The sequence below is a fragment of the Ochlerotatus camptorhynchus genome, unplaced genomic scaffold (genome assembly GCF_037179485.1).
Source record: "Ochlerotatus camptorhynchus isolate MF236.1 unplaced genomic scaffold, CSIRO-AGI_Acam_v1.1 ptg000257l, whole genome shotgun sequence".
NCBI lineage: Eukaryota > Metazoa > Arthropoda > Insecta > Diptera > Culicidae > Ochlerotatus > Ochlerotatus camptorhynchus.
In genome coordinates this window covers 802,062-822,324 of record NW_027040747.1, presented here as the reverse complement: position 1 = coordinate 822,324, position 20,263 = coordinate 802,062, and the positions used below count along the sequence as shown (strand labels likewise).

The window sequence follows — 20,263 nt, the reverse complement described above, 5'->3', positions numbered from 1 at the left end:
ATTCATGAAAACCATAAAAATAATACCAATGTTTTTAAATACAAATTGCCTTTCATATTATATTATGATCTTTGAAATCGGTGGTTACAAAATTTTATTTATTTTTTGAAAATAAGTTGATTTTTTGGACCACTCTAACATATAAAATATAAAATATTGGTCTAATATTTTGCGACAAGGAACAAAACTGCTAATATATATATGAAATTCTGAGAATCACTATATAGTTTTACTATGGAATAGCTGAATATAAACAGGAAGCTTTTATTGCGATAATTTATTAGCTTCTAGGGAATGTTCTGAAGAGGATATATTGATAGTTCCACTAGAGTGCAGCAGTGTGAAAATAGAAAAGAAGTAGAAATTGAACGAAGGGCCATTAATGCTACAATACCAATCAAATGCCCACTCCTTTACCTAACTCACACTTTCATGAGTGAGGAGATTTAAGGTATTTCCTCAAATCCACAGGCAAAAGAGTGTGCGTTTGACTTGCACCTATACTGTCTAATGGTTGTTGTTAGCGGTGTTGATATTAGTATTACATTTCCTCCCAACCCCCCTAGAATAAATTCTTAGTTGAATTCAAAGGGAATTATGAGGATAATTGTATTCCATTGCAGAGAATGTGTAATTAACGCATTAATTATATTTTATTGGAACTTAGGTAGATCAAGTTATAATGGGCTAATAATAATAATAATCGTAACAACACTTGAATGACATATCAATCAATTTAATTATCTTTCTACGGTGCACATATGGAAGTATATAATGCAATATATATGCAATAAGAAAATGAAAAGAAAACCACTACCTGATTCGACATCTGTTGAGCGGCGGAAGCGGCGAAGAGACTATAAATATGGCAACGCAAACCAGGTAAACGATGTAGTTCAACCACGTCACTGTCATCATGGTCAATGTGTGTACGTACCCAAATGAAGTAATACAACATCCAAGCTATTTCGTTTAATATCATTTCATTTATTTATATTTTTTCTCTTTTGAATTTGAAAATCGTACCTATCAAGATAAAATTCACTAGGCACTATCCGGCAGACAATCGGATAGACTATCACATATTGGCATGTTGCTCATCTGGGAGGCATGTAGGACATCATCTCCAGCTCACGGCCGGATCTGCTTAGTGACCTTTGTAGCTTTCTGTTTCATCGTGGTGGGCCTCTGGATGACTGCCAACCTTGGCGTAGGCCTCAACCAGCTCCTTGGGTAGTGGTGGTGCAGTTGGGATATGCGATCCATGGGCCTGGAATCCATTTTCGTCGGCAACGTAGCTCACCGACACTGGAACACCATGAGGATCGACGTACGAGTACGATCCGTGGGCTACGTTGATCTCATGGTCTTTCTGTCCAAAGTTCTTGACGTGACCTTCCTCCCGAACCTGGATTCCATTGCCCGACTCGTAGGCATACTTGAACTGACCATTACTGTTCTGCAACAGCTCGCTGTGCACGATCGGAATGTGCTTGTGTTCCACATAGTGGTCACCACCGGCAGCGGCCATGGCCATTATAGCGGACAGTGCGATGAACTGTCAGAAAGAAAGAAGCAAAATTCCATTCGTATTATTACTGACCCACTAATGAGTAACAAACGGCATCCACAGAACGAACGCACAAAATCACACAATTACACAATTCGCACAAATCATCCTCTAATTGATTCCAAAACGCGTAACCAAATGCGTGTGAGTCTATTTCGAACACCACTCCACTCATCAGCAACCGACTCACCAATTTCATGTTTGCTGTATTTTTCGAGATCTTAAGAAAATCTAATTACACGCTACAAATTTGCTGGCTGAATGCACACTGATACCTTCTGGTCCATCGGCCTTGTCTATATATACGAGCTTGCCACTGACTGCATTTCCATCGCCGAACCACGTTGGGCTGGCTGGCTTGATCTTCAAACCGAGAGAAAAACGGTGACCCCCCCTACTCCAGACTTTCTTTGGTAAGCTGCTGCTGGTGCTGGTTCCAAACGACGATCGGTGTGACGATCCGAAGGGGGCAATTAAAGGAAACGATCGGTTGATAAGTGATCGAATTACAATATTATGTTTTGTTGTTGTTTCGTTGTTTCTTATGCATGCATGCATGTTCAGTTGTGAAGACAAGAAATTTGAGTTCTCTGGCATGTGATTTTTTTTTGGGACAATTGCACATCTAATTGCGGTTTTGAGAAGATTTGGAAAACCAACGTATGTGAGGTCATGCATTGGTACATATGTTGACCAATTGGTTGACGATTTCAAGTTAATCAAAGCTGAACCGCTCGAAATAAGTACAGAACAAAAAAAAAAATCCGATTTCAAGAACTTGTTGTTTTCTTATCTCAGATATGACACTGACTTCTTGGATATCGTTTTATATAGTTGCGATATGAAACTTGTCAATTCCATGAGTATTTCGGTTAAACTTTATTTCGAATCCTGGTAAGGTTATTGAACAAATACACGGACGGAAAACAAGACAAAGGGGCCATCCTCAAATTTTACCAAAATCTTTGATAGATCGATCTTTTGATTTTTATTTCAATACGCTTGTTTACGTTGGTACCCCAAGAAATTATTTCCTTTTTAATATTCAATTAAATGTTGCCATGACGGGAAGGGGCTGGTTATTAACTACGTAGACAGTTTTTTTTTTTGATTATTGACCCCCCCCCCCTCACCGTGCGTAGAAAATTGTTCAAAAAATTTTTTGCGTAGAAAATTGTTCAAACCCATTTTTTTGTAACGCAACCCCAAGCATTAGATTTCGATTTCCTAAGAAATCAACTGGCTTTTGCCGAAGACAACAAATCAAGAAGACTGGCAACTCTTCCATTTTCTCATACAAACGCTATGAGACAGGTACAATCGCGTAATATGCCACTCAAAGGTAAATGCTTTGAACGAATTTGATAGCAAAAATTACATCCTCAGAAGAAAGGTTTGTGTATTTGCTCATTTTTCTATGCGTTGCTTCCACCTTCACTCAAGTGCAGCGCGACTGTATACGTCGCTTGGATTCTGGCAAAGTTGCCAGTCTTCTTGTTTTTTTCTTCGTTTTTGCATGCATCATGCATCTGTGCGTAAGCAGTCTCCAGGTGGAAGGCCAATGTGATTTGGAACGCTCGCACAAAACAGAGATACGAAAATAAAGCCACACGACGGGGTGATCTATGAATGACTAAGTAAGTAAAATCATCAGCACCGAGAGCATGATCAAGCTCGCGCGTGACGTTTTTCATGCGCAATAATTAGTATAAACTTCAGGAAAAATATTCAGTTAGGCTTCCGCTTTTCCAAATCCGAATTGCCGGGCCTTGCGCTTGACCCCTGCCATCAGATTTTGTACAGCCACCTTGTCCACCTTCTTCGCCGCAGAAAGCCAGTTTGCCTTGAACTGCTGCTCGCCCTTAGCAGTTTTTTTGGTCTTCTTTAGGTTCCGCTTGACAATAGCCCAGTATTTCTCAATTGGGCGGAGCTCTGGCGTGTTGTCCTTGGGAACCACCTGCACGTTGTTGGCGGCGTACCACTCCATGGCCTTTTTACCGTAATGGCAAGATGCCAAATCCGGCCAAAACAGTACGGAACAACCGTGTTTCTTTAGGAAAGGCAGCAGACGTTTATTCAAACACTCTTTCACGTAAATTTCTTGGTTGACAGTCCCGGAAGCTATGAAAATGCTGCTTTTCAAGCCACAGGTACAGATGGCTTGCCAAACCAGATATTTCTTTGCGAACTTTGACAGTTTCATGTGCTTGAAAACATCTGCTACCTTTCCCCTTCCTTTTGCCGTATAAAACTCCTGTCCCGGAAGCTGCTTGTAGTCGGCTTTGACGTAGGTTTCGTCGTCCATTACCACGCAGTCAAACTTCGTCAGCATCGTCGTGTACAGCCTCCGGGATCGCGCTTTGGCCGTCGTATTTTGTTTATCATCGCGATTTGGAGTCACTACCTTCTTGTAAGTCGATAGTCCGGCTCGTTTTTTGGCTCGATGCACGGTTGTAGACGATACACCCAGCTTATTTGCGGCATCTCGGAGAGAGAGGTTAGGGTTTCGCTTGAATCTACCGGCAACTCTCTTTGTTGTCTCAGCGGCTTCCGGTTTTCGATTTCCCCCCGATCCAGACTTCCTGGCTGTCGACAAACGTTCCCCAAACACTTTAATTACATTTGTAACGGTTGATTTGGCAACTTTTAGCGATTTTGCCAACTTTGCGTGCGAGTAGCTCGGATTTTCGCGATGCGCGAGCAAAATTTTGATACGCTGCTCTTCTTGCTTGGACGGCATTTTGACAACTGAAGAGTGAATTCCAAAATCAAAATAGGAGCAACATTCTACACACACACACCTTCAGGGGTGTTCAGGTTTTTTAAATGCAAAATTGAAAGAAATACGTCAAGTTGATATTGACCAAATTTTGACCGTATCACCCTTTAATTGATGAATATTGTAAGGTATCTGAAGTATTCTGCGAAAACTATCGATAATTGAACATGGCTCTAATAATTATTCGGCAATGTCAACTCTGCGCAAGAATTGCTTGATGAAAGCGTTAGAAAATATTAATTATAATTATATAAATTGAACTATTTTAGAAATCACCCACTTTTGCCATTGCTTAAGTGTTTTTTTACCGAATTGATCATCAATTTTCACTGGTTGTTTCACAAGTATTTGAGAATATGCTGTGAAAATGTCAGACTTTTTATGAAGGTTTTCTGATAAATCATGGTATGTTTATAGATAATTAGATAAATTGAACTATATATTCAAATATTTAAGAAATCAACACATTTTGAATTTTGATGGCATGATTTAATCCACCATTTTTAAAATCATTCATCATTTTGGAATTGGAATTTATTATTTCAATAGTACAGTTACGAGGAGGCGACCCCAGCGTAGTGGTTGGCATCCATACCTCTCACGCCAAAGTCACGAGTTCAAATCAAATCCCTCCCCCCCTCCCCCTCGAACAAGTCACGAATGATCCAAAAGTGTTAAAACGACTGAAAAATAGAGCAGCTATCAATACTATATAACAGTATGGTACATATGGAGAAAGATCGAACATTTCATCAAAGATCTACCATTTTGAATATAAACCGACATTTTCAAATTGGAATTGTCATTTCAATAGTGGAATTATCAAAACTACACAACAATATTACATTTAGCATGATCGAATTTTTCATGAAAGACCCGACATCATGAAACCAATATTTTGAAATTCATCAGCCTTCTTGGATCCACCATTATTTTAATCAACCGTCATTTTGAATCAACCATTTTTTAGTTTATTCTCTATCTTAAAAGTGTTGTTTATTAATTTATTTGATAAGACTCAAAGGAATTTACTTTACAGAACCGAGGATTCTTGGTCACTATACAATACATCTTAAAACTATAGTCAAAAGGTACAACACAATAAATACTTTATCTTCCGCTATCCAATAAGCCTCCTCCATCAGAACGAGAACCGCTTCCAGTGGTTTCATTGTATGGCAGTTACGCCAATAGGGGGCACAGCGCTTCCATAGCAGCAATGGACGTAAAACGTGGTCAGCTCTCACACACTCATCACTAAACGGTTGCTTTTCAAAGTCGACGACGCATCGACCGAAAGAACTGCTGATGAATAACAATGAGGAGGACCACACTATGGTTGCTGCCGAGAAAACAGACGATCGCGTGACACACATCGTGAGGGGCCTTCTTTTGTCGACAGCCGAGTGAACACTGAATCTTGAAATTGTAATTGTTGTATAATTGGAATAATTATAACTATACTTTAATATTGGAAGATCGACTATTTTCTCGAAGACCCACCATCCCAATACCCAATTTTGAAACCATCCAACATTTTGTAATTGAAATTTACAATTTCAATAGTGGAGATATTATAAGCATTCACAGTATTATTTTTCGAAAGGTTGAACATTTTATCAAAGACTTACCATTTTAAACCCACCATTTTTGCAAATCATTCTCCATCTTGGATCAACCATTGTGAAAATAAACCAACATCCAAGAATTGAAGGGGCAGGACTTCCCTGAGCTTCGGCAGGACTTCCTTGAAAGTCAGCAGGATTTCCCCGACCATTGGCAGGCCATCCCTGAACTTCATCAGGACTTCCCTGATTTCCACGAATTGAAGGGGCAGGACTTCCATCAACTTCAGCGTCCTGCGTTCCAAAGTTTGGCAGGCCTTTCCTGAACATTGGCAGGACCAGGCATGGTAAATCATTCACATTCATTTCGTACATTCATTTATATTAATTTGCCTCTAACTTTTTTCATCAACAGTACTCCGTAAAATGATGTAGGAAGCTTTTGTAGGTTTTGATATTAACTACAACTTTCTGTATCTCTCAAACTGTATCTCAAATCTGTATCTCTTATACAAGATGAACTAGAGTGAACAGAACCCACCATTGTTTTTCAGTGAATGTAAATTACATTCACAGAAAAATAATAACAAAATGTGCCCGCTTTAGTTCGTCCTGCATAAGAAATAAAAATTTGAGTTATTTACAAAAGTTTTAGTTAATATCAAACTTTACACAAGCTAGAAACATAATTTTACGGAATTCTGATGATGGAAAAAGTTGGCAAATGAATGTAAATGATTGCACGAAATGAATGAAATAATTTGTCATACCTGGACAGGACTTCCCTGAAGTTTGACAGGCCCCTGAACATTGGCAAAACTTCTCTGAAGTTCGGCAAAACTTCCCTGATGTTCAGCAAAACTTCCCTGAACTTCGACAGAACTTCCCTCAACTTCAGAAAGACTTTCCTGAACATCGGCATGACTTCCCTGAACTTAGGCAGGATTTCGTTGAAATTCGGCTGAACTGTCGGCAGATCTGTCGGCAGATCTGTCGGCAGATCTGTCGGCAGAACTGTCGGCAGAACTGTCGGCAGAACTGTCGGCAGAACTGTCGGCAGAACTGTCGGCAGAACTGTCGGCAGAACTGTCGGCAGAACTGTCGGCAGAACTGTCGGCAGAACTGTCGGCAGAACTGTCGGCAGAACTGTCGGCAGAACTGTCGGCAGAACTGTCGGCAGAACTGTCGGCAGAACTGTCGGCAGAACTGTCGGCAGAACTGTCGGCAGAACTGTCAGCAGAACTGTCGGCAGAACTGTCGGCAGAACTGTCGGCAGAACTGTCGGCAGAACTGTCAGCAGAACTGTCGGCAGAACTGTCGGCAGAACTGTCGGCAGAACTGTCGGCAGAACTGTCGGCAGAACTGTAGGCAGAACTGTCGGCAGGACTTTCCTGAACTACGGCAAGACTTCTCTGAACATCAGTAGAACTTCTTTGTCTTTCAGCGTGCCTTCCCTGAACTTTTAATCTTGGAATTGAAGTTGTCATTTCAGTAGTAGAATAATTATAATTTAAAAATAATATTCTATTTACGATTGTCCATGCTTGGTGCATTTTCAATTTGGGTGTGATTCGAATGGGTGTAGAGTTAGTATCAACGGAAATCCATTAACTAAGCGGAAAAGCATAACCTTAAGGTGATTCCCTAAAGAGTCCACAAATAACCGCCATGATTGCTGATAAGTCTTGCCAAGTAACAATTCAGCAACCATTTGGCATCCACTCTAATTTATGATGATTTTATAATGGCAATGAACAATCCATTTAGTTTAAATACATCATTTTAAAGTGTAAAACATTGCTGTTTAGTAATTCGGCTATTTGCTTTCATAGTCTGACTTTCTCGACGATTGCCTGGTTTTTAACATAAATTTAAAGCAGTTCTCAATCCCTTCATAACACTGTTCTGTAATTTAATCATAAACTTCATCAGCGATTGTTTATTCATCAAATACTCTATAAAAGTGTTCAATCATTAAAAAAGCAATTAGGTTTTAAATGAGAGCAAAAGGCATATTTTAATGCTTTTAGTCTTTTCAAAGTGTATTATTAAATCCACAATTGCTCTATTTACAAATTGAACTTAAAAGATATGGATCCTCATTGTGAATAAAACCAACATTTCCGGAGTTATTTGAGACTTGGGCGTAATTGCTTTTTTAAACAATTACGTCAATCATCGATTTCTCGTGAATAAAAGCTCAATCTCGAAAACAAACTAATTACGCTTTGAGATAGAAGAATGATTCATCTATCATTTGGTATAGTTTGTTTATGAGATTGAGCTTTAATTCAAGAGAAAGCGGCAATTGACTTTTTTGTTTACATTAGCAATTACGCCCAAATCTCAAATCACTCCGGATTTATAACAAGGAAAGCTCGAAGGACAGACGAAGTAGGATGACAAATTCAAGCGATTCTAACGATCGAATAGAGATGAACTAGCCTCAGGCTAAAAATCTCTATAATAAAGAAAAAAAAAAAAAAAAAAAAAATCTAACGATCGAAGAGAAGTCAATTTCAGCCAAATTTACTACTTTAGAAGAACCAGCACGTCCGGCTGAAGAAGTACCAATAGGTGACGATCGGAATTACTTGGATCAGTACCGACAGCAAACTACCAAACTGCCAGTTAGCAGAGATTAGCTGATTTCCGATCCATGGCAGCGATTTTATTCGGCGAAAGGGTCAACTCATCAAAATTTTTCTTTCAAGCGTACATTCCTGCGTCGTTTGATGGTGCACTTCGGGAACCATCCAGAGGAAGGGGATCTTCTTCGGGAACAAGCTGTTCGAAATGCTAAATATAATACAACAGTATCGAAAATTTTCTGAGCAACTGCTTCCTATCCATTGCCTGGAAGAACGCTGGATCGCACAGCGCAACTATAGAAAGATAAACAAACTTTGACGTTTAATTTTTGCCGGCAGCTTTGCCTCCATAAATGCTGGCATAAATCTGAACGAGTTAGGATCAAGCAAAATGGCTTTAGATAAATACAATTCATTCTTCAGTTCTTCTTCATAAAAGCCTTTTTAAAACCTTTCGAATTTGTTAGGGATTTCTTGAAAGCAAAGCAACTTTTTCACAAATGGTCCAAATCAATTTTTATACCTCCGCCATATTACCCTTATTTTATTGGTTGTTCACAATCTTCGTTTTTCAATCTACATTTCTTTTGGTCAAAAGTAAATGTTTAAAATAAGATTTTTTTTAATAAAATCTTGGTTAAGGTTGATGATTGATCTTAAGAATAATTTTGTTTTTACTTAAATGTAAAATAATTAGTAAAATCGACGCTCTCCGAGGGCGGACTAAGTTTTTTTTTCGGTGTTATCACGTACATTTCACATAAGATTTAATAAGGCAGACTAGGGCAGTTTTTGAGAACTATTTAAATAATATTTGTAATTCAACAGGATTTTTATACGATCAGTTTTTATTTGAGTTATTTTGATAAAATCGGATGGTAATTATGAATTATTTTCTATCTTGATTGATGCTTGTCTAGTGGATTTAGCAAGCAGCTAGGGAAAACGGGTCAAGAAAGGGTTTTTTTTGCTACCAAATAGCTTTTATTGTAGCTTAAATACGGTTTTAAAATGGTTCTCAATGCGTTCGTCATATAACCTTCTTGCAGTGAATCAATTTTGAAGAGCTGCGAGAATACATCTTTCAGAACCTTCTCCAAGGTGGACCAACCCCTAGTCTTAATGAGGTTTTGGTGGATGCATCAATGGCAAAACAGCCTTGAACAGGGTTTTATGAATGTTAGTTTTATTGTAGCTATGTAGTATTTAATAAAATTTAAAATGTTACTTGGGCTAACACTTCAAGTTTTCTAACACACAAATCTCAGAAACTGTTGCGACATCGTTCATGAAATTGAAACTCACTGTTTGCTGCACTTCAGCAAACGTGAAGTTCCAGTTTCGTTGCTGCATGCATATTGGGAGCTGATATGTGTGCTCTTGGGGGCCTCCCTAAGCTCAGTCGGTAAAAGCGCAGCTACAAATCAAGACCATGCTGAAGGAGGTGGCTTGGTTCGATTCCATAATTATATACTAATGCAAAAATGTTACAGGCATTGAAAGCTCTCAATTAATAACTGTGGAAGTGCATCTAGAACACTAAGTTGAGACCATGCAATAAGCTAATATGCGATAAGCAATAAGCTTGAAATGCGAAGAATAAGAAGAAGAAGATGTGTGCCCTTGAAATTTTCGAGGAACTCAATCATAAATATGGTTCCCACCTTATTTTTTTTGTAATTACTTTATTTGTACAGGCTCAATCGAATAAACTTTACAGAGCCGAGTTATCCTTTGCGTTATACATTATTACTGTCTTATATTTAAAGTTAAAGGAACTGGACCGAGTACTCGCGGTCGTCTCGAGGTTAGTGGAGATTTACAATTTTTGGATGGGAAAAGGGAAGAAGGAGGTTTGAAATGTGGTTTACGATACAACTATTTAATTAATCCTAAAGCATGAAATTATTTCTATTCATCTTGAGAATAAACATTGAAAAAAAACCCCAGACGTACATGAGCATGAGCATGATTGACCGCCCACGGTTGCTACTCTGTTATTGCCAGATCAGCTGTAATTACACAGAGAACCAATAGACGATGCTTGGGACTAGCAATCATCCTCAATGTGTAAAAACTGGTGATCTCGAATTAGGCAATACCAGCGCCAGCCGCACCTGAACGCAGGTCAAGAAAGGAATTGGTAGGAATGGAATGTGTTGACGTGATACTCGCTTTGATGGAAGCCGAGAAATCCTCTGCACTTCCACGAGGAGTCACTGGGATGTTGGGTAAGAGGGTAGGGTTTACAGCAAGGTTCGTTTTGGTAAACGATAAGCCGAATTGATGTTTAAACTATAGGGAGGGGTTACTGTATAAATAAATAAAAAGGAATGATCTCAGCCAAATAACCAAGTGGAGCTGCACCAAAAGCAACCGGCCAAATTCATATTATATTATAATAAAATAAAAAGTAAACCACAATGATAAGCTATTTGATACACCTTCTGGTCCTTCAGGATCTACAGGAGAACTTTTTTCTAGAAATGAAAATTATAGTTATATAATGATAGTTATATAGTGATATAATAAGATTTTAAAAATGTGAAATAAAACTAATTTACTAGTCATGCAATATATAAAATAATGTTAAATAAACAAGTATTACAAAATACAAATAAGCTCGATTTCAGTTAACCTCAATACATTCAACTGAGTTCAACTTCTGATATTTTATTGGAATTGAAACAAACACTTTATTATGCACCATGGAATTTCTTAACGCAATATGGAATGCTTTTTTTTTAAATATTGGAAAACTTTCATAATGCATCAATAGTCAGAAAAATCGAGGTTATTTGGACAGTTAACAGTTTTTATGCAATTGTAATCATGCATTCCATGTTTTTTTGTATTTTCCTGAACGAAGGCTGAAAATAGTGAATCATTATAATATTAATCTAAAAATGTCGAAGAGCTGAAAGTAAACTTAAAGATTTAAATCAATGCGTCCAGCCTAAACGGAGGGCTCGCGAACACAATAAGCTTCCTCATCACTCATATTCAGAATTTGATTAAATAAGTATTTACAAATATACAAATAAATATATCAATAAGTTATGTAACTTTCTATCCTGGAAAGGAAAAATTAAATTGTTAATTTCACTGTCATATAAACGTTAAACATACATTAGAGAAAATCAAATGATGTTACGTTGCTTCTTCCAGTTGTGTTTTGACCCAGTTATAAATATTTATCCATGAATATTTAATAATAATATAATAGGACCTAGGATGTGTTCAAACTCAAACTATATCAAGATGGAAATAAAATCATAGTGAATTATTCGTATACACCTAGCCGTAAAAAGCCGAGGAACATGCATCATGCGACCGTGGTCATCACTCTGACAAATGAAACGATGAACGATGAACATACATAAATCTCGAATACTCCCCCGAAGGGACGCATCCACTCCCGCAAACAATGCATCCCATCGTCAATCCGGCGCAACCAGCATCCCGCCCACGCATGCCAACACCACCATCAGATAGGAGAAATTTTCCCCTACATGATGGCGGCGACACAACGCGCGGGCGAGCCACCAACCACACCAAACCGACAATCAAACGCACTGCCCACAAAAGCAGACAAGTCCCCTCGAAAATGCAATCGAGAAATGTGTAAGAACAATCTTCAACTGGAACATACTCACCAAATCAATACATCCGGGAGCGCATTCCTGATGCTTATCTTTCTCTAGTCATCTCTAAACAACCACAACTAAACATCTTTCCACTCTGTGCACAAAGTAATGCATTTTGCAAAAACCTAATAATAGATCCACGCGGTCAAGTACCAGCTCCACCGTTACATTTCTTGGGTCGATTCTAAGCTATAATAAACTATCAAATATGACCAAACACAATCACGATAGTGAAATCGAAACTTAAACACACGAAATCTTTCCAATTCAGACACAATAGTTAGCTACAAAAGCTCTTTCTACACATCAGCCAACACTACTAATAGCCTCACAATAATTATATTTAATTTTTCTCCCGCCGATTCTAGCCGCACAAACCGCCAGAAACACAAAATTCAAATAGAACCGATTGCTTACTTCCAAGCTCTGCTTGATAGCAACAATCCACACTACACCCACAGCCTTTTCTTCTTTATTTTTTTTTCCGTCATCCCGTCCGTTCCCGATGCTTTTTCTCACTCGAATTTTCTGAGGATTATTCATTCACAAATCCAATGCTGCTGCTCTGAAAAAAAAACCCCCAGACGTACAAAACACAAACTAAACACAAGGTTAATCAAACTTACAATCTAAGGTTAATATCCTTAAAGTAAACATATATGAGTTTCATAAACTCCAGATCGCGTCTAGCCAAAATATCCCGAACTGGAACATTAGGTTGTCTACCTCGAGCCCGAAGGGAATCATAAAAATGTGATCTGACTCCACGATACTCCGCACAAGACCAAAGGATGTGATCAGCGTCCTGGTAACCTTGTCCACATTCACAGAGATTGCTGTCTCCCAACCCCACACGGAACAAGTGAGCGTTTAGACAATAGTGATTGGACATGAGACGAGACATCACGCGTATGAAGTCTCGACCCAAGTCCAACCCTTTGAACCATGCAAACTTCGACACCTTAGGGATAATTGAATGTAGCCATCGTCCCAAGCTCCCTTCACTCCATTGATGTTGCCAGCTAACGAGCGACTCCTGACGATAAATAGAGAAAAATTCACTATAGGCGATTTGTCGATCATAAATGTCGCCTTCCATAGCGCCCACCTTCGCAAGTGAATCCGCCTTCTCATTGCCCAAAATTGAGCAATGCAAAGGGACCCACGCGAAGGTGATGATGAAAGAGCGCACGGATAAAGTACTAAGCAGTTCTCGTATTTTCAAGAGAAAATACGAGAAGTGCTTTACCGGCCTAATGGAACGGATAGCCTCGACAGAACTGAGACTATCCGTAAAAATAAAGTAGTGGGCTGGAAGAAGTGAAGCAATAGTTTCCAAAGTGTATTGCTGCCAGTTCAGCCACATACACAGAACAAGGAGCTTCAAGTTTTCGAGAGGCGCTATGAAATTCATTAAATACACCAAAACCAGCGGACTCCTCTATTAGAGATCCATCTGTGAAAAACGTTCTTGCAGAATCAACATGGCCAAACTTTGCAGCGTATAATGACGGAGCAATCATGGGACGATGATGCTCTGGAATTCCGCGGATTTCCTGCGTCATAGATAAATCAAAATTCACTGAATTGCCGAAATCGGAGAAGACTACACGATTGGGAATATTTCTTGAAGGGCTGACATCCTGCGTTAAATATACAGGGGTTGTGAGAAATATAGGGTACTAGCAAAAATTTGTCCAACTTTGGACTGTTGTAACTTAGTTAAATATTGTTCGATTTTTAATTTTCAAGAAACATTCGACTGGAAAACTAATCAAGTTTTATTGTGGGGCAATGGAAGTGACCATGGTTACCGGATACCGGAGATATTCCGGGTTTCCTGACGGCATGTCTAAATTGCTAAATTTGTGATGAGTTTTTCTCAGAGTGTCCGTTACTAATCTGTGTTTTTTGTTCATACGCCAAAAATAGAACCATTTCCAAAGCAAATGACGCACCCAGAGCTAAAATCGGCTCAGAATCAACCAAGATATGGCCGTTTCCCTGGAATCGGTCCTGAGGGAGGGTTCTGAGTGCGGTCAGTTCTTTCATTCACTCAAAACATGCCGTGCGACACCTCTTTCTTCATAGTTTTTTACCAATAGGCTTTCTATAGACTTTGAATGCATCATTGACTACATTGGCCACTTCCGGAACCACCGGAGTGCCCTCGGGGGAACTTGTAGTAGGGGACAAATTCAATTTTACAAAAATCCTGCCATGTGACACCTCTTTCTTCATGGTTTTTCATCAGTAGGATTTTGTAAGACTTAAAATGGATTATTGACCACAATGCCCACTTCCGGAACCACCGAAGTACCCCCGGAGGAACCTGTAGTAGAGGAAAATTGCATTATTACACCAAAACATGCCGTACAACACCTCTTTCTTCGTGGTTTTTCATCCGAAGGCTTTCTATGGACTTTAAATGGATCATTGACTACATTGACTACTTCCGAAACCACTGGAGTACCCCCGGGGGAACCTGTAGTAGGGAAAAATTGCATTTTACACCTAAACATGCCGTGCGCCCGCTCTTTCTTCATGGTTTTGCATCAGTAAGCTTTCCATAGACTTTGAATTGATCATTGACCACATTGGCCACTTCCGGAAACACCGGAGTACCTCCGAGGGAACCTGTAGTAGGGAACAATTTCATTTTTACACCAAAACATGCCGTGTGACAGCTCGTTCTTCATGGTTTTGCATCAGTAGGCTTTCTATAAAGTTGAATTGGATCATTGATCACATTTCCCGCTCACTGAACCACCAAGAGGCCCTACGGAAACCTGTAGCAGGGGACATTTGCTTTTTTACACCAAAGCATTCCGTATGGCAGCTCTTTCTTCACGGTTTTCATAGGAAGACTTTTTAAAGACTTGAATTGGATCATTGACTAGATTGGCTGCTCTCCGCACAACCGGGATGTCTCTGGGGGAGGGATCCCTTTAGCAGGGGACAATTACATGTTTGAACCAAAATGTGCCGTGCAACAGCTCTTTCTTCTTGATGTTTCATCGAAAAGGTTTCTGTAAAAGTGTATAATTGACCATATTGGCCAGTTTCGAAACCATCGAGATGCCCCCGGAGAACCTATAGCAGAGGTCAATTATATTTTTACACCAATACATGCCGTACGACAGTTCTTTTTTTCAATACTTTTCGTCAACATGTAAGATGTGACGATATGAAAAGATATGAAAAGTTTCGTATACACCGATGAAAATTCAATAATAACATTGAGAAAGATTTTTTCGGAAGCAAGAATTAGCCGTGGACTCGTCTGGGAATTGAATCGTACGGTTTATGAATTGTTTCAATAGGTATTTAATACCAATCGTCAATCAAAAGTTTTTCCAACTTTTTACAGACGTCGATGGTGGGAACACGCTCCTCACTCAAATGGTAAAGCAACGAAAAACAACGCATTTTACTCCCGGAGGAATTTAAGTTCATCCTTACATAATATTCAAATTTTGCTTTTGTCTGTGTTCATCTGACAATACTGACACGCTGCGAGTATGTAGTAAGATCAAATTGAAAAAGAGAAAAAGACAAACATGCATATTCATTCGAATCGCATGAAAAATGTAAACAATGAACATTGCGATATAATCATAGCATAGCCTTGATGTTGACTTGCATCTGTATTAGTATTTCGAAAATCAGCTGATAACCTGTTTTCCAGTTGTTGTGATCCATTCAATGCTATAGAAAGCCTACTGATGCAAAACCATGAAGAAAGAGGTGTCGCATGGCATGTTTTGGTGTAAAAATTAAATTGTACCCTACTGCAGGTTCCCCGGGGGTACTTCGGTGATTACGGAAGTGGCCAATGTGGTCAATAATGAATTCAAAGTCTTTAGGAATCCTACTGATGAAAAACCATGAAGAAAGAGGTGTCACACGGCATGATTTTTGTAAAAATGAATTTGTCCCCACTACAGGTTCAACCGAGGGCACTCCTGTGGTTCCGGAAGTGGCCAATGTGGTCAATGATCCATTTAAAGTCTATAGAAAGCCTATTGGTAAAAAAAACTTGAAGAAAGAGGTGTCGCACGGCATGTTTTGGTGTAAAAATGAATTTGTCCCCTACTACAGGTTCCCCCGGGGGCACTCCGGTGGCTCCGGAAGTGGCCAATGTGGTCAATAATCCAATAAAAGTCTTACGAAAACCTACTGATGAAAAACCATGAAGAAAGAGGTGTCACACGGCATGATTTTTATAAAAAATGAATTTGTCCCCTACTACAGGTTCCCCCGAGGGCACTCCGGTGCTTCCGGAAGTGGCCAATGTGGTTAATGATGCATTCAAAGTCTATAGAAAGCCTATTGGTAAAAAACTATGTAGAAATAGGTGTCGCACGGCATGTTTTGAGTGAATGAAAGAACTGACCGCACTCAGAACCCTCCCTCAGGACCGATTCCAGGGAAACGGCCATATCTTGGTTGATTCTGAGCCGATTTTAGCTCTTGGTGCGTCATTTGCTTTGGAAATGGTTCTATTTTTGGCGTATGAACAAAAAACACAGATTAGTAACGGACACTCTGAGAAAAACTCATCACAAATTTAGCAATTTAGACATGCCGTCAGGAAACCCGGAATATCTCCGGTATCCGGTAACCATGGTCACTTCCATTGTCCCACAATAAAACTTGATTAGTTTTCCAGTCGAATGTTTCTTGAAAATTAAAAATCGAACAATATTCAACGAAGTTTCAACAGTCCAAAGTTGGACAAAATTTTGCTAGTACCCTATATTTCTCACAACCCCTGTAGGTAGTACAAAGTCATAAAACATGTTTGAGGATTTAGCTCCAGCAGCTTCTCAAAATTTTCGATCACCAGTGGGTTCATTACTTCGCAACGGGTGAGGAGCCTCAGAGATAACTCTGAAAAACGGACGGATAGAGTTCCCACCTTATGATGTATCTTATTTTTCAGTGAGCTTAAATTTTGCTGATTAAAGTCACGGTTATGCACGGTGGTGTCGTGGTAAGCGTGACTGCCCCAGATTTCAAAGAGCCTGGGTTCAATCCCAGTCGGCGCCGTCGGGATTTTCTAAGGCATACAATCTCTTATCACGCCTTCCTTCGGGGGAAGCAAGGCCGTTGGTCTCCGGTCCATGAGTTGATGGATCAATAGGTAGAGTCCATGTGTGGGAGTTGCCTCCTTGGCGTCGGTAGCATTTCCATTATAAAAAACCATATGATGTAGCAAAAAATCCTGCACAGCAGGCTGGATCACCTTAACAAGCTCCTGCTCCCCATAGCTATTTTGATTCACATTGAGGTCCCCAACAACTGTGCCCAATTTGAACGAATTTGGTTACGATCTGGATTTGCGGGAGAGCTTTAAAGTTTGTATGGGAAAAGGACTAAAACTATTCAATTGCTTGTAAAAATTCAAAAATCGCTCAATTTTCATTAAACCTGGGACATAGATTGAGAAAACTATGCAGAACAACTTCATCGATGACCGCAAACAGTCTGTGCAAAAAGTAATTATTTTTAATTTATGGTCATGTGCTCCGCACTAACCTACTGGCATGCATATAAGCTTGTAGGAATGCACGGAAAGCTAGGCCAACAGTAAAAAAATAATAATTTTTTGCACAGAAGTCGAATCGATTTGCAATCTTAGGCGAAGTTATGTTGTATAGTTTTCTCAAACTAAGCCCCTAATTTGGTAAAAATTGAATGATTTTTTAAAATTTTGACAAGCAAATTAACAGTTTTGTTCCATAAAATGATGAAGGGTCGTACTGTAGAATTGTTCTATAACGATATGGGCATATAGCACATCGATTCACGCTTACTTCCATTTGTCATCATAGCAAATCTAAGTACCCAAGTTAAGTAATACAACATCCAAGCTATTTCGTTTAATATAATTGTATTTATTAATATTTTTTTCTCTTTTGAATTTGAAAATCGTACCTATCAAAATAAAATTCACTAGGCACTATCCGGTAGACAATCGGATAGACTATCACATTTTGGCATGTTGCTCATCTGGAAGGCATGTAGGACACTAGCTCCAGCTCACGGCCGGATCTGCTTAGTGACCTTTGTAGCTTTCTGTTTCATCGTGGTGGGCCTCTGGATGACTGCCAACCTTGGCGTAGGCCTCAACCAGCTCCTTGGGTAGTGGTGGTGCAGTTGGGATATGCGATCCATGGGCCTGGAATCCATTTTCGTCGGCAACGTAGCTCACCGAAACTGGAACACCATGAGGATCGACGTACGAGTACGATCCGTGGGCTACGTTGATCTCATGGTCTTTCTGTCCAAAGTTCTTGACGTGACCTTCCTCCTGGACCTGGATTCCATTGCCCGACTCGTAGGCATACTTGAACTGGCCATTACTGTTCTGCAATAGCTCGCTGTGCACGATCGGAATGTGCTTGTGTTCCACATAGTGGTCACCACCGGCAGCGGCCACGGCCATCAAAGCGGAGAGTGCGATGAACTGTCAGAAAGAAACAAGCAAAATTTCATTCGTATTATTACTGACTCACTGTATCACACGGCATCCACAAAAAGAACACACAAAATCACACGATTACACATATCGCCCAAATATTTCTTTAATTGAATCCAAAATGCGTAACCAAATGCGTGTTTGTAGGTACATTTTGAACCCCACCACTCTTCAGCAACCGACTCACCAATTTCATGTTTGCTGTATTTTTCGAGATCTTGAAAAAAGCTAATTACAAGCTACAAATTTGCTGGCTGAATGCACACTGATACCTTCTGGTCCATCGGCTTTGTCTATATATACGAGCTTGCCACTGACGGCTTTTCCATCGCCGAACCACGATGGGCCGGCTGGCTCGGTCTTCAAACCAGCCGAGAGAAAGAGGGTGACGATGGAGTAACAGATATCTCTCCACGTTGTTGTCTGGCCACGGTGCTCAGTATCCAGACCGGATATTCCTGAATCCGGTTCCGGAGCTTACTTTTCTAACTGACAGAATGTGAGGTTGCAACACATAAATTAACGTGGACCAGAGATTCATCTAGGATGTAATCTAGCTGCTGGTGTTGGGTCATTTGTAGGCATGTGATTAAACAAAATCAAATATCACCGTCGAAAAATCCTGAATTTCAAGTGGTCAAGCTCAAGTTTTCTGAAACGCTTCAAAACTTAAAGAGTATGAACAGAGTTGTGTCTACTTTGACATTTAAAATCGCACATAAGTGCTTTAAGAATAAATCAGCATTGCAAATGTAGCCAGGTCTTTAATCAGCACTACTCAGTGCTTATAAACCTTTGAAACGATTAATTCCTCTATCGGCATTGTATGAACACGACAAGCAGTACATTTCATCGTCATTTTGGCGCGGTGATCAGCAATCGATAATTATTCTTTTTATTTTTGAATAGTCAAAATTCATTAGTCAGTCAAACTCATGGTGAACCATTTCAAAATCCACCTACTCGGCATTAATAGACACAACCCGAGCTGATTGACTTCAACCTTTCACCCCTCAGGCGACAGCCACAAAATGTCTTAATGAGTTTGCCGAAATTGATCCATCACACTCAATCCCAACCAAGGCCAAAAATTGCACGGTCCGAGCAATGCAATGCCGCTCCAAACTGGACACAAAATTCATCAAGTTCAAACGCACTGTAAGCGACGAACCCGCAAGTAAAAAAAACGCATTTCACTGCTTGCATCAGACAGTGCTAACACTTCACGCCATTACGGCCGTCGCCAGTTCCCGTGGCTAATTAGACTGAACTTAATCCTTGTGCATTTTTCTTTTATTATAAATCAATCAACTGACTGCTTCCCAGTCGCATGCGAAAATGAAGCGTGAATTTGTAGAAGAAATTAATTCGTTAGAAAGATTTAGCACGCTCTCATGTCTCGATTGGAGACTAGACACTACTGTCTCGAAATAGCCATATGCTAGTTGAAATCGAAATTGCGAACGTATTTTTTGTTGTTCCTCGTCTGTGTCGACCTTAGGCGTTGGTTGAAGCTTGATTAGATTGCTTCGATACTCTGATCGATTTTTTTCCTTGATTTGTTTTCCGTCGATCTTGATTTCCGTACTGAGTACCAATGCTACCAACGCCAGTCTAGATATTCTCA

General features: G+C 39.7%; 2 protein-coding genes across 2 annotated transcripts; both read right to left on the bottom strand.

Annotated features, from left to right (window-relative positions):
- Nucleotides 1–966: 966 nt before the first annotated feature.
- LOC135705112 (endocuticle structural glycoprotein SgAbd-2-like) lies at nt 967–6,010 on the bottom strand. The gene is made up of 3 exons (XM_065226685.1): nt 5,981–6,010; nt 3,269–3,283; nt 967–1,558 (listed from the first exon to the last, which is right to left on the bottom strand). Exons 1-3 carry the CDS (start codon nt 6,008–6,010, stop codon nt 1,148–1,150), a joined length of 456 nt encoding a protein of 151 aa, XP_065082757.1. The 3' UTR covers nt 967–1,147.
- Nucleotides 6,011–18,200: 12,190 nt separating this feature from the next.
- On the bottom strand, nt 18,201–18,893 carry LOC135705025 (cuticle protein CP14.6-like). Its single transcript, XM_065226576.1, has 2 exons — nt 18,824–18,893; nt 18,201–18,624 (listed from the first exon to the last, which is right to left on the bottom strand). Exons 1-2 carry the CDS (start codon nt 18,830–18,832, stop codon nt 18,214–18,216), a joined length of 420 nt encoding a protein of 139 aa, XP_065082648.1. The 5' UTR covers nt 18,833–18,893; the 3' UTR covers nt 18,201–18,213.
- Between the last annotated feature and the right edge of the window lie 1,370 nt (nt 18,894–20,263).

Coding starts and splice junctions, on each gene's coding strand:
- LOC135705112 (XM_065226685.1), bottom strand. CDS start 6,010: ATGATTTGCAAAAATGGTGGGTTTAAAATG.